Genomic DNA, 21,266 nt, shown 5'->3' with positions numbered 1-21,266 from the left:
ATGGAGGGGAGGGAATCCTGGGGGATGTTTGATGCGTGCGCGGGTGCAACAAAGTTTTTTACTATATATATACCTCGCATATATTGTTATGAGTCGTTTTGTACAACCTCTTTAGGTGGCAAAGGGGGATTGATTGGTTCAATTGCATCTACAGCACAGCAAACTTGGGGCTTGCAAAGCGGTTTTTTAAGGGGGAATTGGTATTTTTTTCTATCATTATTATCGTTATTGCAAAGTAGTCACAGAACGAACATTCATTGGTGGGGGGAGCATGGCATAAGAAGAAACCAAGAAAAAAATTCTTTTGATTGGATCGATTCTATTTTTCTGGAGTTTCTTTTGTTTCGTTTTTTTCTTTTGTCGAGTGTATGTATTGTACCTATATGTTGATTCTACTTAGTATTATTCAATCTCTTATTAGAGTCAAAAACCCAACTAGTATTTAATGCGATAGCCACTATCTATGGAAGAAAAGAGAGCTTCTCTATATGGGACTAATGAAAACGTTCTCGGATGCAGCATCGTCGTTTCGAACTTGTTTCATGATGTGTATTCGAGGAGACATCCGTGGGCCTATCCACCAGCCTCTGGTATATTTCCTCACCGTGTCCCTAACAGCAGCAATAGTAGCGCCTTGGCCCAGAATATTCGCATTTTTTCCTTGTTCAGGGGATGACTCTGCTGATACGGCTGCCTGACCAGGTCGTAGGATTTCGATACCGTCGTAGCTATGTATACGACCGATGGTATCCCATGTTCCGAGGACGAGAGATGGGTCTTCCATGAGGACGTAGTCGAACTGGGACCAGAATTCGGGGCGGATGAGTTCTTTGTCTACCTCAGTTTTATCGAAAACGAGGACTGGGGACGATGATGTTGGAATAGAGCCGTAGAGGTTTTGGCCAAAGAGGGTGAGTCCTGTCATGCAAGTAAGGACGTCTGCGTGGACAAACAGCTCAGAAGTGGAAGTGATGTCCGAGGTGATAGCGTAGAGTTGAGAGACGGCATCGCCGCCGGGGTAATTGAGTGATGAGAGGAGGAGCATGGCTGTGCTCGCGGCGAAGGAAGCGAGGACGGAGAGAGCAAGGACGATGGTGGCGAGGCTATAGAGTGGAGACTTGGACCAGCGTGAAGAGAAGAAGCTTGCGCCTACGGCTGCGGCCGCGGTGAGTGGAGGGACAGCATAGAAGATGAAACGGGTTTCTTTGTGCGGCTGGATGGAGTATATGGTGATGTATGCCAGGGACGGAATGAGGAGACGCCGGACTTGACGACGAATTGCGGGATGGAAGAGCGCCAAGCCGATGAGCGGGAAGCATAACGGATTGAGCAAGAGGCGTGGCAGCGCAGACGTGAAATAATAATGCCACGGCGAGACGCCCCAGTTGGAGGACGAGCCCAGAACGGCATTGTAGTAGAAGCCAGCGAGTTCCGGCCACAGCGGCCTCTGCCAAAAGTACGAGTCGACGGGCACAGAGAGCGCGAGCGACATAGCGAAGGAGCCGAGAAAGACGACGATGAGCTCCCACAGGCCGAGGAGTCTGCTGACGAGTAGGAGGAGGCCCGTGGCGGCGAGGAGGATGGCGAGCTCGGAGCGGAAGACGGCGGTGGCGAAGACGAGGAGGGCAATGGCTTGGCGGCGGCGGGCGTGGGCCTTTTTGGCGTCGTTTTTGGGGAGGAGGAAGGCTGATGCGAGGGTTGCTGGTATGTTTATGTGAGCATGGTGAGAGGAGTATGAAGAAGTAATGAGAGATAGAAGGTGGACATGGGTTCTGAGGCATAGATGTGGGTGTGCATACAGGACTGAGTATACAACTATAAGAAAAGGGGGTGTGTAGACTCACTCAATCCAAAGGCAAACATGTTGGGCAACGTCCTGCTCAAATAAAACACCACATGGAACTGGCTCACACTCAACACCACCCACCACCTCGCCGCCCCCCTCCCAAACGCCTCCCTCACAGCCCTCCCAAACACCACCAAGCACACGGCATTAAAACACCCCAGCACGGCCCTCACGATGAACTGCGCATGCTGGAACCCGACCAGGGCGACCAGCGGCTGGCTCACGCCCGCCAGGAGCACCGACCCGACAAACGTCCGGGGCACGGCGCCGGGGAAAGTAAAGTGGTCATACGTGGATGAGAGCCGCGCGTGCACGTCGTGGGTGGGCGTGCCGTAGGTGAGGATGTCGTGGGTGGCCTGGAGGTTGAAGGACTCTTCGACTTTGGTGTAGGGCGCTGCGAGGAGGTGCAGCAGCGGCACGGCGAAGAGGAGGAGATCTTTGTGTGCTCTTGTGGTTAGTATGACGGTGATGGCTATGAGAAAACAACAACTTACCTGTGAATTCCATTGTGGTGGTTTAGTAGGAGACACACATATCGTTATAAGAAACTGAGCTGCTTAGTTAGACATGAACTTGCTGTCCAATCTGTCCTCTTCAGAACGTGCTCGAGATGGTAATCGATAAAGATGATGAGGGCAAATGATCAATTATGTCCATTGACTGAAAGATTCACAATTTGTAGTGTCTGCAACGGACACTTGTCTCATTTCTTGATCCAGGGTCGTTGGATTTAATGAGATGTTGTTATACTTGGCTGGTGCTCTCCCTGAATATAATGCCCAGCGTTTCGGAGCGGCTCAACCATCCCCCGCATCAGGTATATCGTGACCAGCATCTCACCTCAATCAACACGCACCAATATCACTTTAATTTCATCAAAGTCTAGCATAATGAATTAATACAAGTAATTCTGCTGATTATCCGGGAGAAAAGACGGCACCATTATTACATCTACAAACTCACAAAGTTCATTATCTTCCACTAGAACCGCCAATTTTCTCATTTCTGCCGGTGATACTGCAATGCCCCAACTATGCAGCATAGACGTTTCATACTTACACCATTCCCTACAACCATCATCACGTTTGAAATCACTTGGGACATACACAAGCCATGAAATTTTGCTAGCTCAATAAGATTGATATTTCAGATAGCCAACTCTGAGGGTCTTGCTACACGCAGCCACTCCCGTAATATTATCACCTCCTAGCGCTATGTCAAGTAACGAAATGTATGGTACAGCTCTTGAAGAAAATAGAAACATTCAAAAATAGAAAAATCGACAAGGGCGAGCCGTAAGAATAAAAAAAAATAGTAAAAGTAGTAATAATAAATCGCACCAGCCCGCTGTAGTGAGCTGTACATTACCCATTTCAACCAAAACAGATCCAGTGCATGTTGTTGCCCTACCACGTAGAGCATAAGGTATATCACCGTTGTCTTTGGCCCTTTGCCATTTTGAGGTTGTAGAAGAGGGTATAAACTGCTTCAAAGGCAGCCCAAATGCCATTTATCGACAATAAGATGGCCTCCCATGCCAGCTCTCTCTTTTATCGTTAGGTGCTGAAGTATTTCCTCTCAGATAAAGGCTGTAAAATGCATAATATTCCCGTCATCAATCGTACATACGAATTCGCCATACGCCGTCGTCGAACACCCTCCTAGATGCTTAGTTGTCTGTCTGTCTGTCTCGCGCTTTGGAGTATATTCGACAGCTCAAAATTCCAAATCAAGGCCACTGCCTCTCTGTTTAAGAAAGAAAAGATGTGCTTTTCTTCCGGCCTAGGCCCATGCTGATGCGTCCTGCTTTCTTATCCTTTTCTGGAGCATCGCCATTCATGGCGCCATCCGGTAAAGCGCCGTTTTTGTCTTTGAAGAAGCTAAAGCTGCGCTTCGACATGGACTTGCTGCCTCGCTTGGACCGACTCAGGAATCCAAAGCCTTCGCCGTCTTCCTTCTTTCTAATGGCTTCTTCTTGCGCTGCGGATTTCTTACTGGCCTCTAGCGCCTTCTGCAGCTCATCTTGCTCATTTCTTCGGGCTTGCATAGCTTTGATATGATCTTCTCTGCGCTTCTTCTCATCTTCTTTGAGTTGCTTCTCTCTTAGTTTCTCCTGCTCCTTTTCGGCTTGCTTGGCAGCCTTTTCTGCAGCCTTTTCTGCGGCCTCACGTTCCCTCTTTTCTTTCTTCAAGTCATCTTTGGACCTTGTTTCCACCCTAGTTGTACTTGTCCTTGGCAGGCTTGCAAATGGAGCTTCGTTCACTGGTGGCATTTCAACGATCGGTGATGTGGGTACATGTGCCAGCCCAGGAGCAGTTGCAGCATGTGCGAGACTCGCCAGAGACTCATGCTCCGGCATTACGACAGGTTGTGTCACTTGTCGCTTCAGTGGGGTGGTTTCTTCCTTAGCCACGCCGTCCTCTTGCGCGACATTAGCAGCCTGTGTTGCGAGCTTCACTTCTTCCATACCCTCCCTCTCTTGCTCCTCTCTAACCTTCTCAAAAGTGGTCTCTTGATAAAAGAGGACATAAGCAGTCGCCATACCGGGCTTATCGCCAAAGAAATTGCGGACAAAGTGCTTATCAACGGGCTCAACCATCTCGTCATCGAACAAAACCCACCCACGATCAGGAGTCTTAATAATGGAGACGTAATGGCCGTGGTACGCATTGCCACCGATGTGAACGACGACAGCGTAGAGCTCGTACATCCTGTCGGGATCCTCTGCGTCTTCTGTGGTGTTAAACATGCGCAGGTGATAGGGGTATACAACGCGATGGAAGAGCTTCTGAAGGCGACTGTAGTCCTCGGTGTACTTGAATCGCTTGAGATGCAGAGTCAGTACTTTCGGTAGCCGCTTGACCTTCATACGCTTCTCGGCCTCCTGTAGTCCGCCACAGTGGTCGCAGTGGAATTTGTTTCGCTCGCAGAGCATCTCCTCGGCGGAGAATTTCCGCAGGCAGGATGTCACAGATGAATGCTCTTCGAGATCAATGGACAGATCGAGGAAAGTCTCATCTCTCTGTGATGCCGTCTCGCAAGTCAGGCATTTTGTTTCCGAGGTCAGTACGCCCTCAAAGATGTCGTGGACCCAGCCTGTCCCAGGAGTGCGATAGCCCGTCGGTAAGTTGTTCATCATCGCAGACCCCAAGGCATTCTGTACCGACTGCGTAAGGTCGCTTGAGCCCTTGATTTCCAGACGTTCCTGGATCTTTCTCGCATTTGCCTCGACGTTGGCAATGACGTCATTCAATACGAGGCCATAGAATTCATGAGCGTCCTGGTGCATCGAGTTTCGGAACATTTCGTTATCGCGTTTGAATATCTCAAGGAAGCGCTGGGGACTCAAGACTCCTGTTCTGGTGCTGCTTTGGAGAACTGCCAGGAAGATGTCCTTGAGACCAGTAAAGGTACACTCGTCCATGCCGTATGCCATGCCATTTTCCTGTGCTAATTCTAGGATTGGGCCCTTGAGCATGGCTTGTTTCTTCTTGTATTCAGGGGTGTCTGGCTTATCCTCAGGCTTGACAGCGGGCTGGCCAGGTGCCGGTTGGCCATTATTGAGCGTCTGCCTCTGTTTCATCGCCTCCTTGGTGCTGATGCCCTTCTTGGCCGGCTGCTGCGCCGCTGGAGTGGGGTTCATGGGTGGGCGGAGGGTGACGTTGACCTTGGGCCGGCTGCCATTGGGGGTATCCGATGGTGATAGTGATGGATAGTTGATTACATTTTCTCGGAATAGGTCGGAGTAGAATAAAGCCTGTACGATGGAGTTACAGTAGCTAAACAAATTCAAGTTAGTGAGATGCGGTTCTATGCCGATTGGGTCTACAAGATGAAGCGAACCAGGTGTTTCCAAACTACGGCGCGATGTTAGCATGGTGACAGTCACACAAGAAAGGGGCCTAATCCCTAGATGAACGAGATGGTCGACATACATTTTCGAAGCCAAAGAACTTGTCAGCTGCATCCTCTCGTAAGGGTCCCGCATTCTGCAGCATCTTCTCAAGCGGGGTCAACTCTGGTGCGATTTCATCTTTCTTCTTCGCCACCACTTCCTTTGTAGTTTGAGCGGTTGATGGCTGAAGGAGAGGTTTTGTCAGCAACTGTGCATATTTAGGTACAGGGGATGCCAGCGTTCTCCACAGGAGCATGGCAATCGCCTCAAAAGGTTCCCTCGCGAACGAAAGGAACACGACCGTCCATAGGGAAGGGGGCATACCGTGCTCGCGCCTTTAATCTTGTTGAAAAATCCGGCCATGGTGTCGTCGTATGTGATCGCTACCGGACGTCGGGTATAGTATAAGGAGGTGGGTCAAGGACAAAGAAGTTCCAGCAGCCAGAGCCGCGCAACAGCCGCTCAACGAATTCGAAGACGGCGGACGAGGCTATTCATTCGAAGGATGCAGGCGACGAGCGGGCGACAAGTTCGGATGAAACAGAGGAATCAATGGTCGAAGGCGGTTGATCAACGAGAGGGAATTTGGCGGAGAAGCGCCCAGTCCGCTGTTTCGGGCCTTTCCCCTCTGCGAGAGGGTTTGGCTCGTGATGGCGACGTGGGAGGCTGGAGCGCCGCTTCGGGTGGAAGAGAGCGTACGAGACAAGAGCGAGTCCGGTTCGGCGCCGACAGAAAGGAACCGAGAGCGAGCGGGAGACGAAAAAAGACGCCGCACGGAGTCGCAGACAGCAAAAAATAGGGCGAAAGAAAAGGCAGAGAGCAAAAAAGCGCAGGTCGAGGAAGCGGGAGAAGCAGAAGCAAAAGAAGCAAGAAGCAAGAAAGCGATGGGGGAAGAAGGCAGAGATGCGTCTGGACGCGGAAGACTCGCACAGCAGGCATGGAAGTGGTCCAGTTGGTTTTCTGGAACCCCCCCAGTCCAAAGTCCGCTATCCGCGACTCACTCCAGGCACTTTCTTCGGGGCTCCCCAGCTCGCTGTGGGCCGGTGGGGACAGGCCGCTTGCAGGGCCCAGGGCTGGCACTGGCTGGTGGCCGCAGTACTTTGCGCAGCACGCGCGCGGCCGCGGAGGGCGAGGTACCCCAAACCTTCACCTTCAAGTTAGCGCTCCGTACCTTCAATTAGTCCTTCGTGCTAGTGCTAGCAACTGCTAGGGACTACAAGTACGGAGTAGGGAGCCCAGCACAGTTACTCGTACGGGCTCTCGCACCCGACACCCTTCATGTGGCACGGCGACTCGAGCGACTAATACCGCAAGTGGTACAAGTCTGGATGGGCAGATTCTGCGTGTTGGCCTAGGTTCCCATGCGCTGCCAGAAGGGCCCTAGCGCCGAATTTAACGGAAGACCAGCAAAGAAACAGGCAAGGCTAGACGCAGGCTTGGGAAAACTAGCAGTGGGCTGGCCTGCGCTAGAGCGGCGTCTGGCTGGCCGCTCAGAACTCACTCGCTGTGGGGGAGGGGAAAAGAAAGCCCGGTGCGGTGTCGAGACGAATGAGAGACGCAAAGTCGCTGGGGGAGGTGAAGTGCCTGGCGTTCAGGTTGCAGTTACGAGTACTGTATGTATGTTACAGGTTATGATTTCAGCCCGGCGGGAAAATCGCTTCCCGATGGAGACGCCCTTTTTGGAGCAGCTGAAGAGGTGGTGACATTGTAGTCAAAGGCTATGATGCCAGATTGATGCTGTGTAAGTTGTTGAATGGGCCGGCAAAACCTCGAGTCAGGCCAGCTGTTGGTTCCATTGCTCTGTAATCAACCCATATGCCGTGCCTCAGGTGACTGACTTGACTTGCGCATCGGCGCGCGAATACAATTGCCAGACTGGTAAAAGCACGAGTAAGTGTGCCACGGGAGGAGATTCCCAACGGGCACTGATCAATTTGGAAACCTTGGCATCCCGATCCCTGGCGCCTATGCGGGCTTGGTAAATTACAGTTGCGTTGTGGTGGTCGGCAAAGCTTCAATACCACCTGCAAGATGCTTAAAATATCCCATCCCGCAATCCAGTTGCTACCTCAGGTTACTTTGCCTTTTGAGCGCAAGGGAGAAATCGACGAGTATTGTTGAAGGATTCACCCTTTGTCTCTAGTAATAGAATGTCTCGGCCATGTTGCTATTCCTGTACCCTCCTCACATGTCTCGCAACAAGGGCATCCAGGGCTCTTTGCAGCATGCCATCTGAAAAGCAAATCTCGGTTTTGGCCCCCAGCTCCTCGCTAGCAGCAAAAAGCAACTGGCCCTCATCGATCAAGTGGAGAGACCAAAACACGCACGCACGAGGCACAAGAGACGAGACCCATCCAGCTGGGCTGCGTTTGTCGTATGATATATCCGGGGTAAGCCACGCGGAGGCATCTCCCTTTGCTGCATGCGACGCTATGCACACCATGCAGCGTCTTGCTGGGTTCGTGTGGCCTGTACGGCACGCTTGCTCCAGCACTAATGCATCAGCTATCTTCAGTTCGAGCACTTCATTTGATCCCCCGTTCAAGTACTCTCACGCACTCATACACGAGGGGATATCCCCAACTCCAGTCTTCTTGCTTTCTTGCTCTCGTCGGGAAAACGAGGAGAGTTGAGACACAAAAAACTCAATTCTCGCAAAAAAGCTTTGCCACACTTTGATTTGTCTGCTCCGGCAAACGCCTCATTTCGTCAGCGCGCCAGAATATGTCGCCGGAAGTTACGAAAGAAGACAGAGAAGAGGGAAAAAAGTTGCATATTAGCCGAGTGGGCTGGCAGAAGATGACGCCAACCCGGGCAGCGAGCGGTTTTCGTTTCGCCTGAGCTCCGCCTTTTTTCTCTTTCCAATGGCACAGCGGGCGAAACAAGCAAGGCAAGGCACATGTACCGTATTGGTACTCGGGGCTCGAATGCAACAGTGCCTCATGGCGATTGATTGCAAGCAATAAATTGCCTATCTGCGGAGCATCGCGCATCGGTGGTTTTGCGTCTATTATGATGCTATCAATCCGTTAACTCTACCGACAGATTCGCCTATCGCCTCACATGACTAGGCATGTTTTTTTGCCCTCTCGCTGTGGGTTTTCAGGTTATTTTTGCCTAGCCGTACGGAGCACGTTGATACCGGTATGCAGGCACTTTGACCTCCGTCTGCTTCGTCCTGGCCGTCTGATCATCGCCCGCGATCCTCCTCCTCCACCCCCGCCTTGTCAATCATGCCAGCCAGCCTTGGTTCGGACATGGATACTCACAGTATAGCAGGTACCTCCAGGCACTACAGTGTATTATACACGTACTCGAGCGGCCTCTTAGCACTAGAGTCGACTCTCCCAAACAGCCGCAACGAATCGCAGCGGTTCTTGCTCGCATCGCCATGGTGGTGTTGTGGGGAAGAACCCCTTGCTAGCCAAGAGAAATAACGTGGCTTTGGACCAAAAAAGGGCCCCGGCCAGACACCAGGGAACTTTGCAATGCAGGCTCCTTCAGGTCTGTACAAGCTCCGCAGGCAATGATTTGAATGGGCGGCGCTTAAATGCCATGCAGCAGTAGCTTGTGTGGAATGCCTGTACGAGCGCTGTAGCAGCATCAGTTTCACCTGCGTGCATGGACATTTGCAGTACAAGACTTGTTTCTGACAGTTTTGTGGGTGCTCGTGCATTCGTTACTACTCGTACTATTACCGACAGCCTTCAACCGTCTGTCTGGAACTTTGAAGCTGAGTTGTTCGACAGTAGTGCTCCGTACAAGCGCTCCAGTGCTGTCCAACCAACATATTCACATGGGCTCAAGCTAGTAGCTCATAGTCGTCTTCACAGGTCGTGTGCCTCTCGTCTCCCCATCTCTCGCTCTAAAAAAAGAAACATGACCTTTACTTCGTGTTGCGCTTCTCAGCCGGATCACCATAGCACAGGCATCCACTCCACCATCCATACCTCTGTACTGTAACACAGCAGGCAACGACGAAAGCTCTGTTCTGCATCTTCATACCGTTCAACACATGACCGTTCGGAGAACAAATGTGGAAACAACCGTAACATGAAATCCTGCTGCCATCCTTCTAACGCAAAAGACGGAGCGCAGATTCAACGCCCAGGCAACTCGTGCTACTCCACCGGAACGTCATCCCACAGATCGATAATGCGACGATAGCCTGACAGGACCCAAGCACATCATCCCCACCAGCTCCTCCGTTCCGTTTGCCAGCCCTGAAAGGCACCTGGACCTGGTATCTCTGCTGCAACCCAACACGCCATCCGGCTCGGAATCGAACACAATGACAAATCTCTTTTCTCTCTTTCGCCCACTTCAGCCCAGTCGGCCCTTTCCCTTCGCTTCTTTGCTCATCATTTCTCCATCTGCCGCTCGTTTTCTGTGGAGTCATATACCCGAGTCTCACACCTGCAGCCCGAAAATGCATCGGAGACCTTGCCCCGCGGATTTAAGCAGCCGATTTGGGCGAGCACTGGATACATCACGCCCGTTTACGTTGAAAATGTGAATCAATAATGCGTGTCTATGGCTGTATCCAATCAAACAGGCCCAAAATGCAATATTGAACTGGAGGGAGTGAAGAAACGCCAATCGGACATTCTCTCTCGGATACCCATTGCCGACTTGGCCGTGGCTTTGCCAAGGCCTTGGTCCAGTCCTAAGCTTCCAATGAGAAACTACGGAGTGCTCCAAGATGCCATTATATCTCCGCGGTCCTTACTCCGGCGTTCTGGCCAATCGTGGCAGTCGTGATTGTTTACTCCGAATTCTCCGTCTCATTCTAGATTGTAGAAAGAAAGCGGTTCGGCCGACTGGTTCAACATGAAATTGTAAATGAACACTTGCCACTTCCGCATTCGGATGACATACGGAGATATAAAAAGTATAGAGTTGGCCTACACCCGCCAGACAGGATGTTGTAAGTAGTGGTGATGTAATACATGGATATATTCTTACAACTATATAACGACTTGGGAGGTGTAAAACTCGCAAGACGATGTTCCCCTCCCTTTTTAAACTCATTAACGGAATGGACTTCAACCACATTGCAATATAATTCATGAAACAAACTCAGATCCGACCTCAAGAAGCTCCCCTTGACCTACCAAGTCTTGTCCATCTATACTCTCTATTTCTTCTCCTCGGGGGGCGGGGCGGCGCCGCCAGTGGTGGGCAAGCCCATGAAGATCTTGAAGTAGTCCTATGATACAAGGTCAGCACGACGTCTACAATCCCCCCATCTTCATCAAACAAGACACTTACGTAAATCATCCACTGGAGACCAGTCAAGGTGCCAATCATGACAATTCGCATAGGCAAGCCGTTCCACAGACCTCTGAAGCCAATGTCCTTGTAGATACGACCCACGGCGGAACCAAAACCCTCACCGGGCTCGCGTACCGAGTTAAGCTTACTGACCATGACATCTGCCGGGTGGGAAACGATAGCACAGAGAATACCAGCCAGGTAACCAGCAGAGAAGGAGACACCGGTCTGCGCAGCCTTGCCGTAGTCATCCTTCTGTCCAGGGAGGCGAGCGTAGATCATCTCAACGATAGTTTCAAACGAGGCAAACTTCATCATGGTATAAGGGATTTGACGGCCCCAGAGGGGATAAAGACCTTTGTAGAGACCAGCGTAACCTTCCTTTGCAGTAATTTTGCTGAATCCATCAAGAGCTCCGGTGTAGGGGTTTGGCGAGCCTCCCTGCATTCGAACCTTGATAGCTTCCATGGGGCAGAGGGCAATGTCGGCGAGGAATTCAGCTGATGCCGAGGCGGCTAGATACAGACCAGTCTTGTACTTGTGGGCAGCTTCCGGACCAGCAAGGTCGGAATATGTCTTCTTGAAGTACTCATACCATCCATACTTGAAGGCACCTTGGGCCGAGTAACCAAAGAAGGTTGGGCTCCAGCCAGTGAAGATGCCACGGAGGCCTTGAGCACGGTAAATCTTCCCCCATGCTTCAAAGTTGCTCTTGTAGAGGGATGAGTCGACCTGACGGCGAGTTTTGACGAAATCAAGAGGTGTGACGGCAGTGTGGGTAAGACCCTGGTGAAGAGACGTGTGAGTGAGCGCGGGGCACAAACAATGAGAGGCAACGATCAGTTACTCACACATGCCATCAATCCTCCAAAAGTACACGCCGCGTAATACTTTCCAGAGTACAGCTCAATCTTTCCGGCCTTGGCTTGCGCTGCGGAACTGGCCTTTTCGAATTCCTTGGTAGCTTCATTGCTCAGTTTCACGGCCTTATCTTTGGCGTTGTCCACCACGGACCAAGCTCCGTAGAGCTCAGGGCGAGCCTGGAGAGGAGTCGCCGTATTCTGTGATTTCTGATTTGTAGATGCTGGGCTGAAGAAGGCGCCTTTCAAGGCATCAGCCCTGGGATAGAGATGTGCCATGCCGAGAGGTGATTGGCGCGCCGAAGTTTCCGACAGCAGAGGTTTGCCTATGAAGCCGATTGAAACTGCAATTAGAACGCTGCAAGTGTCCAATTGCCTAGGTAGGATCGTGACATGTACAAGGACTTGGGGAGAAGGAGGGAAACGTGGGAAACGTGCTAGAAGCGACTACGCTCTTGTGGCTACGCGGAGAGGGGATGAAGAAGGGCCGTAGAAGAGCAGCTGGCGCAACTGGCAGCTTTAAGAGCAGCCACTTCTGTCAACGGAGAGAAACTTACAGGGCCACACCTGTCACTTGTGCCTATATGTGGTAAGTAGCCGACTGGCACGCGACAATTGCCTATGCAGCGGGGATCGCGAGATGGAATGCAAGGAGAGGAAATGAGGCAATACAGACAAGTTGCGTAAAGGATTCAAGAAGTTATAAATGTCGCAGGAAGGAACAAGCCGAGTAACACTGCCGGATAAAGTCCGCGGAACCAGGCATGCCAGGCCACCATGGACTGGAAAGCAGCAAAAAGCGTGACATCACTCGACGTCAAGATAACGGCTTCTCAGCGCCCGAGCAGCGAGCGATCAATGAAGTCGAGGTACTAAAACACGGCTTGGAGGTACGGAGCCGCTATGGGGTTGGCCCTCCGTAGTGGAAGTAGCTCTCTGCCCCACCAATGTCCAGATTCAGAAGCGTATTATAATCTGCCATGGGAGCTGTCGGATCAATCGCGACTTTGATACAGCTGCTTTTCAGGCACAGAGTTTAATGATAATGGAAGCCGAATCTCGTGGCTTTTTGACCGAAGCTGTATGGCTTTCAGCATATTCGTCCATATAATACCGAGGCTGCAGCATCGGCACAAGCTGCGGTATTACTGGGCATGAACCAAAGATCGTCATCCATAAAACCCGATAGCATCGATCGAGAAACCGCACGGACCGGCTAGGAGCTTCACATGAAATACTCCACTTGCCAGGCGTGCCGGAGAGCCATGCGAAGGCGAAGCGGGACGATTCGGAGTTAAAGACGGTGTCCACAAAAGACCAAGAACGTCGCAGACGATACATATCCCGAAACAGACGCATACATAGGGGCTGAAGAAATGCGATAAGGATGCACTCATGCGACATTGAGTTTCGAGTTGGCCCTTGTTCTATCAATCATTCCTCTCTTCAATGCCTTTTTCGAGAGCTTATGGGAGCGATTCTGCTGGGTAAGTAGACATGTGATGCCGCATTCAAAACACAAAACAATGGGTAACTTTTACTAGTCGATGCAGGAATGAATTATCTTGTTTCTATCTCTAATGGAGTCTCCTACTAGAGTACAGGTTTATTCCCAGAAACTAGGTAGCTAACATAAAAGATCGATGTTATGAAAGAGGTCATCACATGAAATTATACAGTTCCAAGCCCAGCGACAACCCCGCCGAAATAGGCCATTGGATGCTGAGCTAATCACGCCCCGCGGTGGCTCAATTGACCCCAGCGATTTGCCAATATCTGCCGCCAGAGTCATCTTTGCTTCAAGGCCAGACAAGGAAAATCTTTTGTTTCTACAACACCATCGCATTCGGCCCCAAAGCAGAGCGAGCATCAGACATTAGCCATGGCCACCACATTGACGCATCAGCCCGCCTCGGCTGGCCCCGCGGCGACCGCTCCCTTCTCCACGGCCTGGTCTTCAAGATATCGAGGCGTAAGTTGGACAACGACCTTTGGCGACTCGGCATGCGCCTAGAACATCCCATGTATTCAAGGAGTGCTCAAGCTTTGCCAATGTGTCGCTCTACATCAATCGAATTCTCAGCTGACAGAATTTCTCCTCTCGCAGGCCACAGTCGAAGATCTTGACCCTCCTGCCGCCCTCTCTCTCAACCCGTCTGACGCAATCTCCCTCGCCATGATGTCAGCCTTTGAGCGCGAGTACACACACCTCACCATCGTCGATTCGGAAACCCGCGCCCTGCTCGGCTACATCTCCATCCCCCACCTGCAATCCCTCCTCGAGGCCGGCCGCGTCCAACCCAGCGACCCCCTCTCCGCCGCCATGACACGGTTCCAGCGCAAAGGCCGCACGTATCGGGTCATCACCATGCAGACCCCGCTGGAGGAGCTCGAGGCCTTTTTCCGCGGCGACAAGAACGACGGGACATGGAAGGAAGAGTTTGCTGTCATCACGGATGAGAACCGGAGATTTGTGCTGGGTGTGGCGACGGTGCAGGACTTGGAAGAGTTTGTCAAGAGGCGGCCTGCTTAAGTGAGCTGCTGAGGGATTGGGGGCAGCGGGTTGAATTCGAAACAGGGCAGACCCGTATCTTTACGGCGGATGGGTGGGCAGCATGTGCGCTTTTTGAGGCCCTAGACGGCGTTTGGAAGACATTTGGCCATATTCAACATGCGTTGGAACTTCTATTGGGCTTGTTTGCTTGCACCTAATGAAGGCAGCCGGAAAGTAATTTGTGCAAAGCGTGGTGAAAAGGACTGTTTTGTTCATGAAGAAGACAAGCTGCAGTGCATGCAGATACAGCTACTCATGACGTTGGGTTCAACACTATATCGGAATAAATCACGTCTAAAAAACACCTTCCTGGAAAGGGTGCCTCTTTATAAATGTTAAGTGCTTATGCAAGGGGCAGCTTTTCCCACCACCAAATTGAACATCCAGCATCCAGTTTTCAAGTTACATAACGCACAATATATTACCTAAGGTAGTACTGACCTGCACATGTATTAATATCAAGGAGATGGTCGTGGAAGTGACAAGACACTTTAAAGGCTATGATAGACAAATGATGCTTCCTCAGCGTCCCGTTACGACACAGGTAGGTTTGACTTCACGTAGTTACTAAAGCTTTGAATAACCAAGTTAGGGTACTGTATAGCTACTCTCTTTATGTATTCTTGGAGAAACAAACATGAAGGCTGTCAGCTCTTCCATATGATATCAAAATATGCACCTGTCACAAAAGCACCCCCTTTACTCTTCGTTAAAGTCGTAGACGAGTCGGATCTGAGCCCGCTCCGCTCCCTTGGTCACAACAACATGTCTGCAGTATCTGCGCTCGCCATCGACAATCTGGAATCCCCAGACCTGCTCGGCAACCCAGCCCTTCTCCTTGTTCTCAGCAATATTGGTGATGAAGCTCTGACCCTCGCCCTCGACCTCCCAGCCCTTCTTGAGGAACTCGTCAGTGACCTCGTCCAGGCTCACCCAGCGGCTGCGGCCCGTCACGGTACCAAACAGCCAGTCGGTGTGGTCGCGCGGGAAGTTGTCGAAGCAGCGGTTCTCCTGCGTGCTCGACAGGCCCGACGCGGACTGCTTGATGTCGATGTGCGTGACGACGTCGGCGGCGGTGTTGGGCGGCTTGGGCGGGCCCTCGTACTGCTCGACCTCGATGGTGATGGTGGCCAGGCTGATGCCCTTGCGGATCAGGTAGCCGACGCCCTGCAGGGAGAGCACCGGCTCCGAGGAGTCGGAGAGCGTCTTGTTCTGCGTGTTGTGTGCCGTTCGTTAGTGGATATGCTTCTCCCGTGCTGATGTCATTTTATAGAGACAATTCCGTCGGAAGACACGGAGGGGCAAAGTGATACACAATCACTTTTCCGGGTGTACACATCGTCACTTGCCCATCACGATGTCATCCGCTCTAACTGCTAGCCAGCTTCCCCTTCCCAGCTAGTAGAACGAGAGAAGCTCATCATCACTCAGGGAGCGCGGTTGGCGCTGGTTTTTTTTCGCCAGGTGACGAGAGAAGCTCTCATAGTGGGGGAGGGGTAAACCAAATCCCCCTCTTGGCGGGCGCTTCCGCTGGAGGCCAGGGGGCCAGACGCAAGTGACAGTGAAATAGGCAAGGGGGATGTCGGGGAATTGGAATTCTGGAGCTTCTTACCATGGTCCATTTGCCATTGAGGTTCTTAAGGGTCTTGCTCGAGGGGGCAGCCATGATTGCGGTTGTTGGGCTTCACTTAGCCTGGTAACCAAGAGAAAGAAGAAGAAGAAACAAGAGAGAAGAGAGAAGAGAGTGAGAGTGAGAGAGTGAGAAATACAGAAAACAAAAAAGAGTTGGGGCTCCTTCGAACAAAAAAAGAGGGTGGCCCAAAGAGGGTGCAAGTCGTGCGCATTAAATGCAAGCTCTGGTGGGAACTATCACAAGCTTGCAGCGCTTTTCCGCTGCACCAACTGGTCGCCATCTTCCGAGGCGTCTCTGGCTAGTCCTCACATGCAATGCACACCCTGGCGACACTCTCCCAAACAGGCACTAAGCCATGAGCTGAGTAACCGGGCCTAGTCCGCTAAAAGATCCTCCCCCATCTCCCCAAAGTGCCTAATGGAGGCCAGTCTCCTCCCCCATTTCGACTGGTTGCTCGTGCCCCTCTTGCTCGAAATGACATCTGATGGGGTTCAATTAGCCGTCGTCAACAGGAATTGCGCCGGATTTTGACAAGATTTACAAACTGAGGCACTTTTATACTTGCTAAGTGACGGGCCCGAGGTTGGTACGTCCCTATTGATCCGGCACTACCAAGCTTGGGCCTGTATAGCATTGACCCCATCTCGGTCTTGATACCAGCAAGTACACCGAGCGTACCTACGCAAACATCACAAGAAATGCTGGCATATGGTAACGTAGCTAGCTTCCTGTAACATCTACCATAGGGATATGATAATTCCCAAAAAAATGCTCAGAGTACTAGGTAGAGAGTCATATGAGAAGAGCCGTATTATGTCTAATAAACATCATATTGTTGGCAAAGAAAAGCCCCTAGTAACATGTGTAAAATAGCACGGGTAAACAGCATACCTCCTCACACACTCGGCAATTGCCAATAGGCACCAACAACAGACCATAACCCATTACCCGTATCCCATCGACCCCTTGATATCTTCAGAATAAATGTAACAAGAATAGAAACCAAATGGGGAGATATCCTGAAATAAAAATGAAAAAGACAAAAAAAAGACAAGCCCTGCATCTGTATTTGAACTCAACCCCGGGCGGATATCGTGCTACTTCTTCCGGAACCATGTGGATATCTAATGATACATCAACCAGAAGGCGCTTCCTGGCTCGTTTAAATCCTCAGTCATTATCGCCATGAATCCCAAGACTACCACGCCTGGTGTTGTTTCCTTACTTCAGGGGACCATCCGTCCCCTTCCATAAGCTGTTCAGCCACGAAGTCTGCTTGGGCGTCAATCGGCCGCTTGCTTTTCAAATATGCATACCTGTCAAAAAGTAATACGATTTCGGCGTCGAATCGGCCATTTGGCCATGCTTCTGATTTCTCACACTCCAAGTGCCGTGTGAGGCTCTGCTCAACCTCTCTCTCATGGCCACCACTTCATCTGCTTGTAGCTCTCAATGACTTCTTCGATAAGCTCTTTTGTGATGACTGGCTTCTCGTACTTGAAGCCCAAGATTTCCTCCAGCCTGCTGCCATCCATGCTGAGGTCGGTATCTTTGAGGAGTTCCTTCTCCATGAATGGCGTCAGGGGACCCGGTCGTGTAATGCCGGCGTCGGAAAGCAGATCGGCCCAGGGGCCAAGAATCTCGTCATTAACATCATCCACGACGCTGTCGAGGTTCATTCTCGCAAAGGTGCTGATCAACTGTCCTTGGAAGCCCGTCTCGATTTTGAAGATTTCGCCGATAATGTCAGCCATGGTTCCTTGCGTAGTGGCGCCCTTGTCCACCACGTTGAATATGGGCACCTTGCCCATCTCGCTCTCGTTCCATTTGGCCTTGCCGGCGTCATACCAGGTAGCAGTGTCCCAAAGGGCTCGGACTACATCGTGGATGTGCGCTGTGTTAGTTCGCAGGTCCTTGGTCCACAGCCACTTCATTTCCCCTTCGAGATGCTGATAAACGCGAGCCATGCATAGGGCTGTCGCAACCCACTGAGAAGCATAAGGGCCGTACACATGGGGGAGACGAACAACCGCGAGGTTAAGCCTGTAGGCACACCGTTGTTAGATAAAACAAGACACGGAGCCGAGAGGCGGACCCAGTGTGGCTTACCCTTCAATTTTGGCCAATGCCTCCTCTGCCTGCAGTTTGAAAACGGCAATCTTGCTCCACGGCTTCAGCTTATCCCCTTCTTTGCTCGGTGACGAATCCGACTTGTACACCATGCCTGTGCTAAGTTCGATAAACGCCTTGACCTTGCGTTTGGCAGCTTCCTCGGCAACGGCAATGGAAAGATCCAAAGACCTCAACTTGTAGACCTCGTCTTCCTGGGAATATCTTGTCTCTCCACCGCAGTTGAAGACATAGTCCCACTGCTTGCCATCGGGTCGATCGAACACTTTAACTAGAGCCTCTGTTTCAAGCAGCATAAACGTTGTTAGCCATGATGGTTCGTGGGCAGAGTAGCAACCCCGAAGAATGGACAAAATGAAAGACGGTTAATTACCCGGCTTGCTAGCGTCGGCCTGCATGAACTTGCTCTGGGCGCAAGCTTCCGAAAACTCGGGTGCCAGCCAGGCGAGCTGGGGCAGCACCTTGTCGACAAGACGGACTTCGGAGGCAAGATTGTTCTGGTGGATGTGCTGGGCGAGGAAGCGGCCGATATAGCCCAAGCCTCCAATGATTAGGACCGACGGCTTCTCGTCAGCCATTTTCGAAGCTGCTCCTGTGGCGGTCGAAGAGGCGCGAGACTGCGTGGTAGCGAGATGGTCGTTAGAACGCGCAGTGGCGGGCCACGGTTTCGAATTAGCGGCTGCGTTTCACCCTCCCCTACGCTCTTATTTTTTTTTCTTATTCGAGTTTGGAAAAGAACAGCGTAGCCAAGGGGTGAGGCTGATCGGATGTCGCTGCTCAGGTGTTTGGCGAAGTAACAATATGCTGAAGGCTCAAGATGGACAAGAGAGAGAGAGGGAGAGGAGGAAAAGAGGGAGGTCGCAGGCAGCCTTGGGTACTAAAAGCAAGGTACGGGTAAGCTGTTGACCTGTTGAGGAGTCGGTTCGGTACAGGATCCCGGATCACCCACACAACTGCCGGAGGAAAACCAAAACCTGAGACTGCGAGACGAGAGAAGAGAAACGCACTGTGCCAGGAAGCCGAAGCGGAAGCCGAGGCGAGGGCAGAAAGGCAAACTTTTGTATCTCGCAGGTGAGACCAAGCCAAGTGCCTGAGACGGAGGGATGGGTGGATAAGGCAGAGCAAGGCAAGGAAGACAAGGTAGCTTGGACTTGAATGGACGGATCGAGGGATTGGTCATGGAGGGGTTTGGCCTATTTACCGCCGCCTTGAAGAATCCAGTCCATCCATACACGTAAAAGTGCCCGTTACGGAGCCACCAGCCAGCGCCAAAGGCCCCCCACTACAGTACAGTAGCAGACAAGAAAACGCACCGCCGTGTCAGTGCAGTGCAGTGCAGTGCAGTGCTGCGTTATGCTGCTGTCTTCCACCGCCAAAGCTGTCGTGTCATGTCATGTCATTGATGCTAGGTAACCCGCCAAGGTAATTACGGAGGTACTCCCAGGTGGGCATGGCTCATGTACTGTATCTGCCAAGCACCTGTCAAAATGGCTGTGCCGGGCATCATTCGCCGTCTTGTCTCGTCTTGTCTTGTCCTGCTACTGTATCGGCGACAGTGACGATGTCCGGTGGTCCATATGAATTTGATGAGTATGGGGTAATTGGAACTTGTCAGCCATTACACAGGTACGAGGACAGGCTCTGGTCCGCGGGACAGGGTGTTAGCCGAAGCTAGGCCGGGCCACTCTTGTCAATGTAATTAGCAGGCCGTCATCTTTGTCGCCGTCCATCCAAGCCATACTCGTAACAAGTACAAGTACCGAGCGAGCATTGCGGGAGTGTTCCAGGCACATCCAGGCACGCATGGGCTGTGACTGGACAATGAGACAGGGCCTGGACGACACGACACGACACAGTGCTGACGATGGCCTCAAGCCACTATACAGCAGGACTCACTCGGTCCAAAGCAGCACAGTTCCGAGGCGCTGGACCTTGTCAACTTCCCCTGTTCCCCGGGTTGACCATCCACACAGAAGACTCACCCAGCAAACAACTGACAGCTGCAGTGAGCGAAATTGTCCAGCCCAAGTGCTCTTCTGTACGAGGACGGATGTGTTACTCGTACTTGGTCCTACCCAGTACTTGACATCTCGAAGCGGCTAACCGCTGCCAGGTCCCAGCATCCCTGCCGACATCCCCACCGACGTAGCGGGTTAAGCGGACTGTAATTATTTGCCATACAGCGCAGTCGGCCGAGTTTTCATGTCTCGAGAGCTGCTTCGAGTCTGCCAAGCACAGCGAAGCGTCTTGCTGCTCTTGTTTAAGTGGGAACCCAAAGGTCTAGGTTCACCGCAATGCGCATCATGTCTCACCTTTCCCTCTCCTAGGTTGATCCTGCGACTCAGCCAGTACGGCATCTAGGCACCACAAATAGCAACAACACCTTGGACATGGCTCCCTTATCGTTCTGTCATTACGTTGCTTGTGCAAGTAATTCCGGGCTGCATGCTCGTACCCATAGGACAGGTCAAGATTGCTCGCTAATACGACCGGATATTGAAATCCGTCTGCGAATCCCTTGATGGCAGCAACTCCGGCAACATGACATGTGCAAATATGTACTTTCTGCATCCAATCTGCGACCCGACCCGACGCCGCCGCCCGACCGGAATAATGAGTGGCGCCACCACCTTTGAGCAATCGCTTTCTGGCCTTTGCCCTTGTGACACTAAGCAGTGGGACTTTGTTGCGCCATGTGCAGCCCTTAGGTGGGACGAACCGCTCCGAACGGGCGACTGGCGGCCGTAACATGGCACTATTGCTCTCAGCAGAGCGATGGATTTACTACTCGTACTCTTTTGCCTTGCCTATACTTGGATCATCGCCGGCCGAGTAATATAGAGGGCCCGCCGGGACGGACCCCAGCGCTTGGGACGGGCAACGAGAGCCCAAGACCAGCTGGCGTGAGTACGTGCATATCAAGTGCTGTCAGCTTTGAATCCTTTGACGTCTTCTCATCTGTCGAGCAAAGCACTGGCGACGTGGGGTGCGGGGTTCACTGGATATGTTCCAAGCGTCGTTCTAGAAGAGGGTGCTTTCAGCCAATGACTCGACGTCTGAGACAAACGAAACAG

The 21,266-nt window shown here is 51.8% G+C and overlaps 7 protein-coding genes across 7 annotated transcripts; 2 read left to right on the top strand and 5 right to left on the bottom strand.

Annotated features, from left to right (window-relative positions):
- Positions 1-437: 437 nt before the first annotated feature.
- V8C40DRAFT_94842 (dolichyl-P-Man:Man(7)GlcNAc(2)-PP-dolichol alpha-1,6-mannosyltransferase) lies at positions 438-2,573 on the bottom strand. Its single transcript, XM_083223647.1, has 3 exons — positions 2,341-2,573; positions 1,845-2,282; positions 438-1,701 (listed from the first exon to the last, which is right to left on the bottom strand). The coding sequence occupies exons 1-3, from the start codon at positions 2,351-2,353 to the stop codon at positions 485-487; spliced, it is 1,668 nt and encodes a 555-aa protein (XP_083077777.1). The 5' UTR covers positions 2,354-2,573; the 3' UTR covers positions 438-484.
- Positions 2,574-3,476: 903 nt separating this feature from the next.
- Positions 3,477-6,247, bottom strand: V8C40DRAFT_94819 (ubiquitin carboxyl-terminal hydrolase family protein). Its single transcript, XM_083223645.1, has 4 exons — positions 6,066-6,247; positions 5,782-5,925; positions 5,690-5,703; positions 3,477-5,625 (listed from the first exon to the last, which is right to left on the bottom strand). Exons 1-4 carry the CDS (start codon positions 6,102-6,104, stop codon positions 3,597-3,599), a joined length of 2,226 nt encoding a protein of 741 aa, XP_083077776.1. The 5' UTR covers positions 6,105-6,247; the 3' UTR covers positions 3,477-3,596.
- Positions 6,183-7,012, top strand: V8C40DRAFT_94828 (uncharacterized protein). Its single transcript, XM_083223646.1, has one exon. It carries the CDS (start codon positions 6,392-6,394, stop codon positions 6,920-6,922), a length of 531 nt encoding a protein of 176 aa, XP_083077775.1. The 5' UTR covers positions 6,183-6,391; the 3' UTR covers positions 6,923-7,012.
- A 3,783-nt stretch (positions 7,013-10,795) lies between these two features.
- On the bottom strand, positions 10,796-12,647 carry V8C40DRAFT_232700 (Cu/Pi carrier). The gene is made up of 4 exons (XM_083213198.1): positions 12,433-12,647; positions 11,867-12,201; positions 11,013-11,801; positions 10,796-10,950 (listed from the first exon to the last, which is right to left on the bottom strand). The coding sequence occupies exons 2-4, from the start codon at positions 12,152-12,154 to the stop codon at positions 10,879-10,881; spliced, it is 1,149 nt and encodes a 382-aa protein (XP_083077774.1). The 5' UTR covers positions 12,155-12,201; positions 12,433-12,647; the 3' UTR covers positions 10,796-10,878.
- A 586-nt stretch (positions 12,648-13,233) lies between these two features.
- Positions 13,234-14,905, top strand: V8C40DRAFT_232698 (uncharacterized protein). The gene is made up of 2 exons (XM_083213197.1): positions 13,234-13,847; positions 13,983-14,905. Exons 1-2 carry the CDS (start codon positions 13,758-13,760, stop codon positions 14,406-14,408), a joined length of 516 nt encoding a protein of 171 aa, XP_083077773.1. The 5' UTR covers positions 13,234-13,757; the 3' UTR covers positions 14,409-14,905.
- Positions 14,906-14,931: 26 nt separating this feature from the next.
- V8C40DRAFT_94540 (uncharacterized protein) lies at positions 14,932-16,335 on the bottom strand. The gene is made up of 2 exons (XM_083223642.1): positions 16,042-16,335; positions 14,932-15,641 (listed from the first exon to the last, which is right to left on the bottom strand). The coding sequence occupies exons 1-2, from the start codon at positions 16,093-16,095 to the stop codon at positions 15,129-15,131; spliced, it is 567 nt and encodes a 188-aa protein (XP_083077772.1). The 5' UTR covers positions 16,096-16,335; the 3' UTR covers positions 14,932-15,128.
- Positions 16,336-17,365: 1,030 nt separating this feature from the next.
- On the bottom strand, positions 17,366-18,919 carry V8C40DRAFT_94570 (NAD-dependent epimerase/dehydratase family protein). Its single transcript, XM_083223643.1, has 3 exons — positions 18,566-18,919; positions 18,172-18,472; positions 17,366-18,105 (listed from the first exon to the last, which is right to left on the bottom strand). The coding sequence occupies exons 1-3, from the start codon at positions 18,768-18,770 to the stop codon at positions 17,481-17,483; spliced, it is 1,131 nt and encodes a 376-aa protein (XP_083077771.1). The 5' UTR covers positions 18,771-18,919; the 3' UTR covers positions 17,366-17,480.
- Positions 18,920-21,266: the final 2,347 nt, after the last annotated feature.

The sequence above is a fragment of the Trichoderma camerunense genome (genome assembly GCF_050948025.1).
Source record: "Trichoderma camerunense strain CBS 138272 chromosome Unknown V8C40scaffold_2, whole genome shotgun sequence".
NCBI lineage: Eukaryota > Fungi > Ascomycota > Sordariomycetes > Hypocreales > Hypocreaceae > Trichoderma > Trichoderma camerunense.
The sequence above is the reverse complement of the archived record's forward strand: the minus strand, read 5'-3'. Positions and strand labels throughout refer to the sequence as shown.

Excerpts from the sequence above, each read along its gene's own strand:
- V8C40DRAFT_94842 (XM_083223647.1), bottom strand. Across the intron at positions 1,702-1,844 it reads CATGTTTGCCTTTGGATTGA|CAACCCTCGCATCAGCCTTC; the intron begins GTGAGTCTACAC and ends TAAACATACCAG.
- V8C40DRAFT_94819 (XM_083223645.1), bottom strand. The coding sequence starts at position 6,104 with ATGGCCGGATTTTTCAACAAGATTAAAGGCGCGAGCACG. Across the intron at positions 5,926-6,065 it reads AGATTAAAGGCGCGAGCACG|CCATCAACCGCTCAAACTAC; the intron begins GTATGCCCCCTT and ends CCTCTCCTTCAG.
- V8C40DRAFT_94828 (XM_083223646.1), top strand. The coding sequence starts at position 6,392 with ATGGCGACGTGGGAGGCTGGAGCGCCGCTTCGGGTGGAAGAGAGCGTA.
- V8C40DRAFT_232700 (XM_083213198.1), bottom strand. The coding sequence starts at position 12,154 with ATGGCACATCTCTATCCCAGGGCTGATGCCTTGAAAGGCGCCTTCTTC. Across the intron at positions 11,802-11,866 it reads TTGGAGGATTGATGGCATGT|GGTCTTACCCACACTGCCGT; the intron begins GTGAGTAACTGA and ends TCTCTTCACCAG. Across the intron at positions 10,951-11,012 it reads GTCTCCAGTGGATGATTTAC|GACTACTTCAAGATCTTCAT; the intron begins GTAAGTGTCTTG and ends CTTGTATCATAG.
- V8C40DRAFT_232698 (XM_083213197.1), top strand. The coding sequence starts at position 13,758 with ATGGCCACCACATTGACGCATCAGCCCGCCTCGGCTGGCCCCGCGGCG. Across the intron at positions 13,848-13,982 it reads GGTCTTCAAGATATCGAGGC|GCCACAGTCGAAGATCTTGA; the intron begins GTAAGTTGGACA and ends CTCCTCTCGCAG.
- V8C40DRAFT_94540 (XM_083223642.1), bottom strand. The coding sequence starts at position 16,095 with ATGGCTGCCCCCTCGAGCAAGACCCTTAAGAACCTCAATGGCAAATGG. Across the intron at positions 15,642-16,041 it reads TCAATGGCAAATGGACCATG|AACAAGACGCTCTCCGACTC; the intron begins GTAAGAAGCTCC and ends CACAACACGCAG.
- V8C40DRAFT_94570 (XM_083223643.1), bottom strand. The coding sequence starts at position 18,770 with ATGGCTGACGAGAAGCCGTCGGTCCTAATCATTGGAGGCTTGGGCTAT. Across the intron at positions 18,473-18,565 it reads GGCCGACGCTAGCAAGCCGG|AGGCTCTAGTTAAAGTGTTC; the intron begins GTAATTAACCGT and ends TGCTTGAAACAG. Across the intron at positions 18,106-18,171 it reads GCATTGGCCAAAATTGAAGG|GCTTAACCTCGCGGTTGTTC; the intron begins GTAAGCCACACT and ends GTGTGCCTACAG.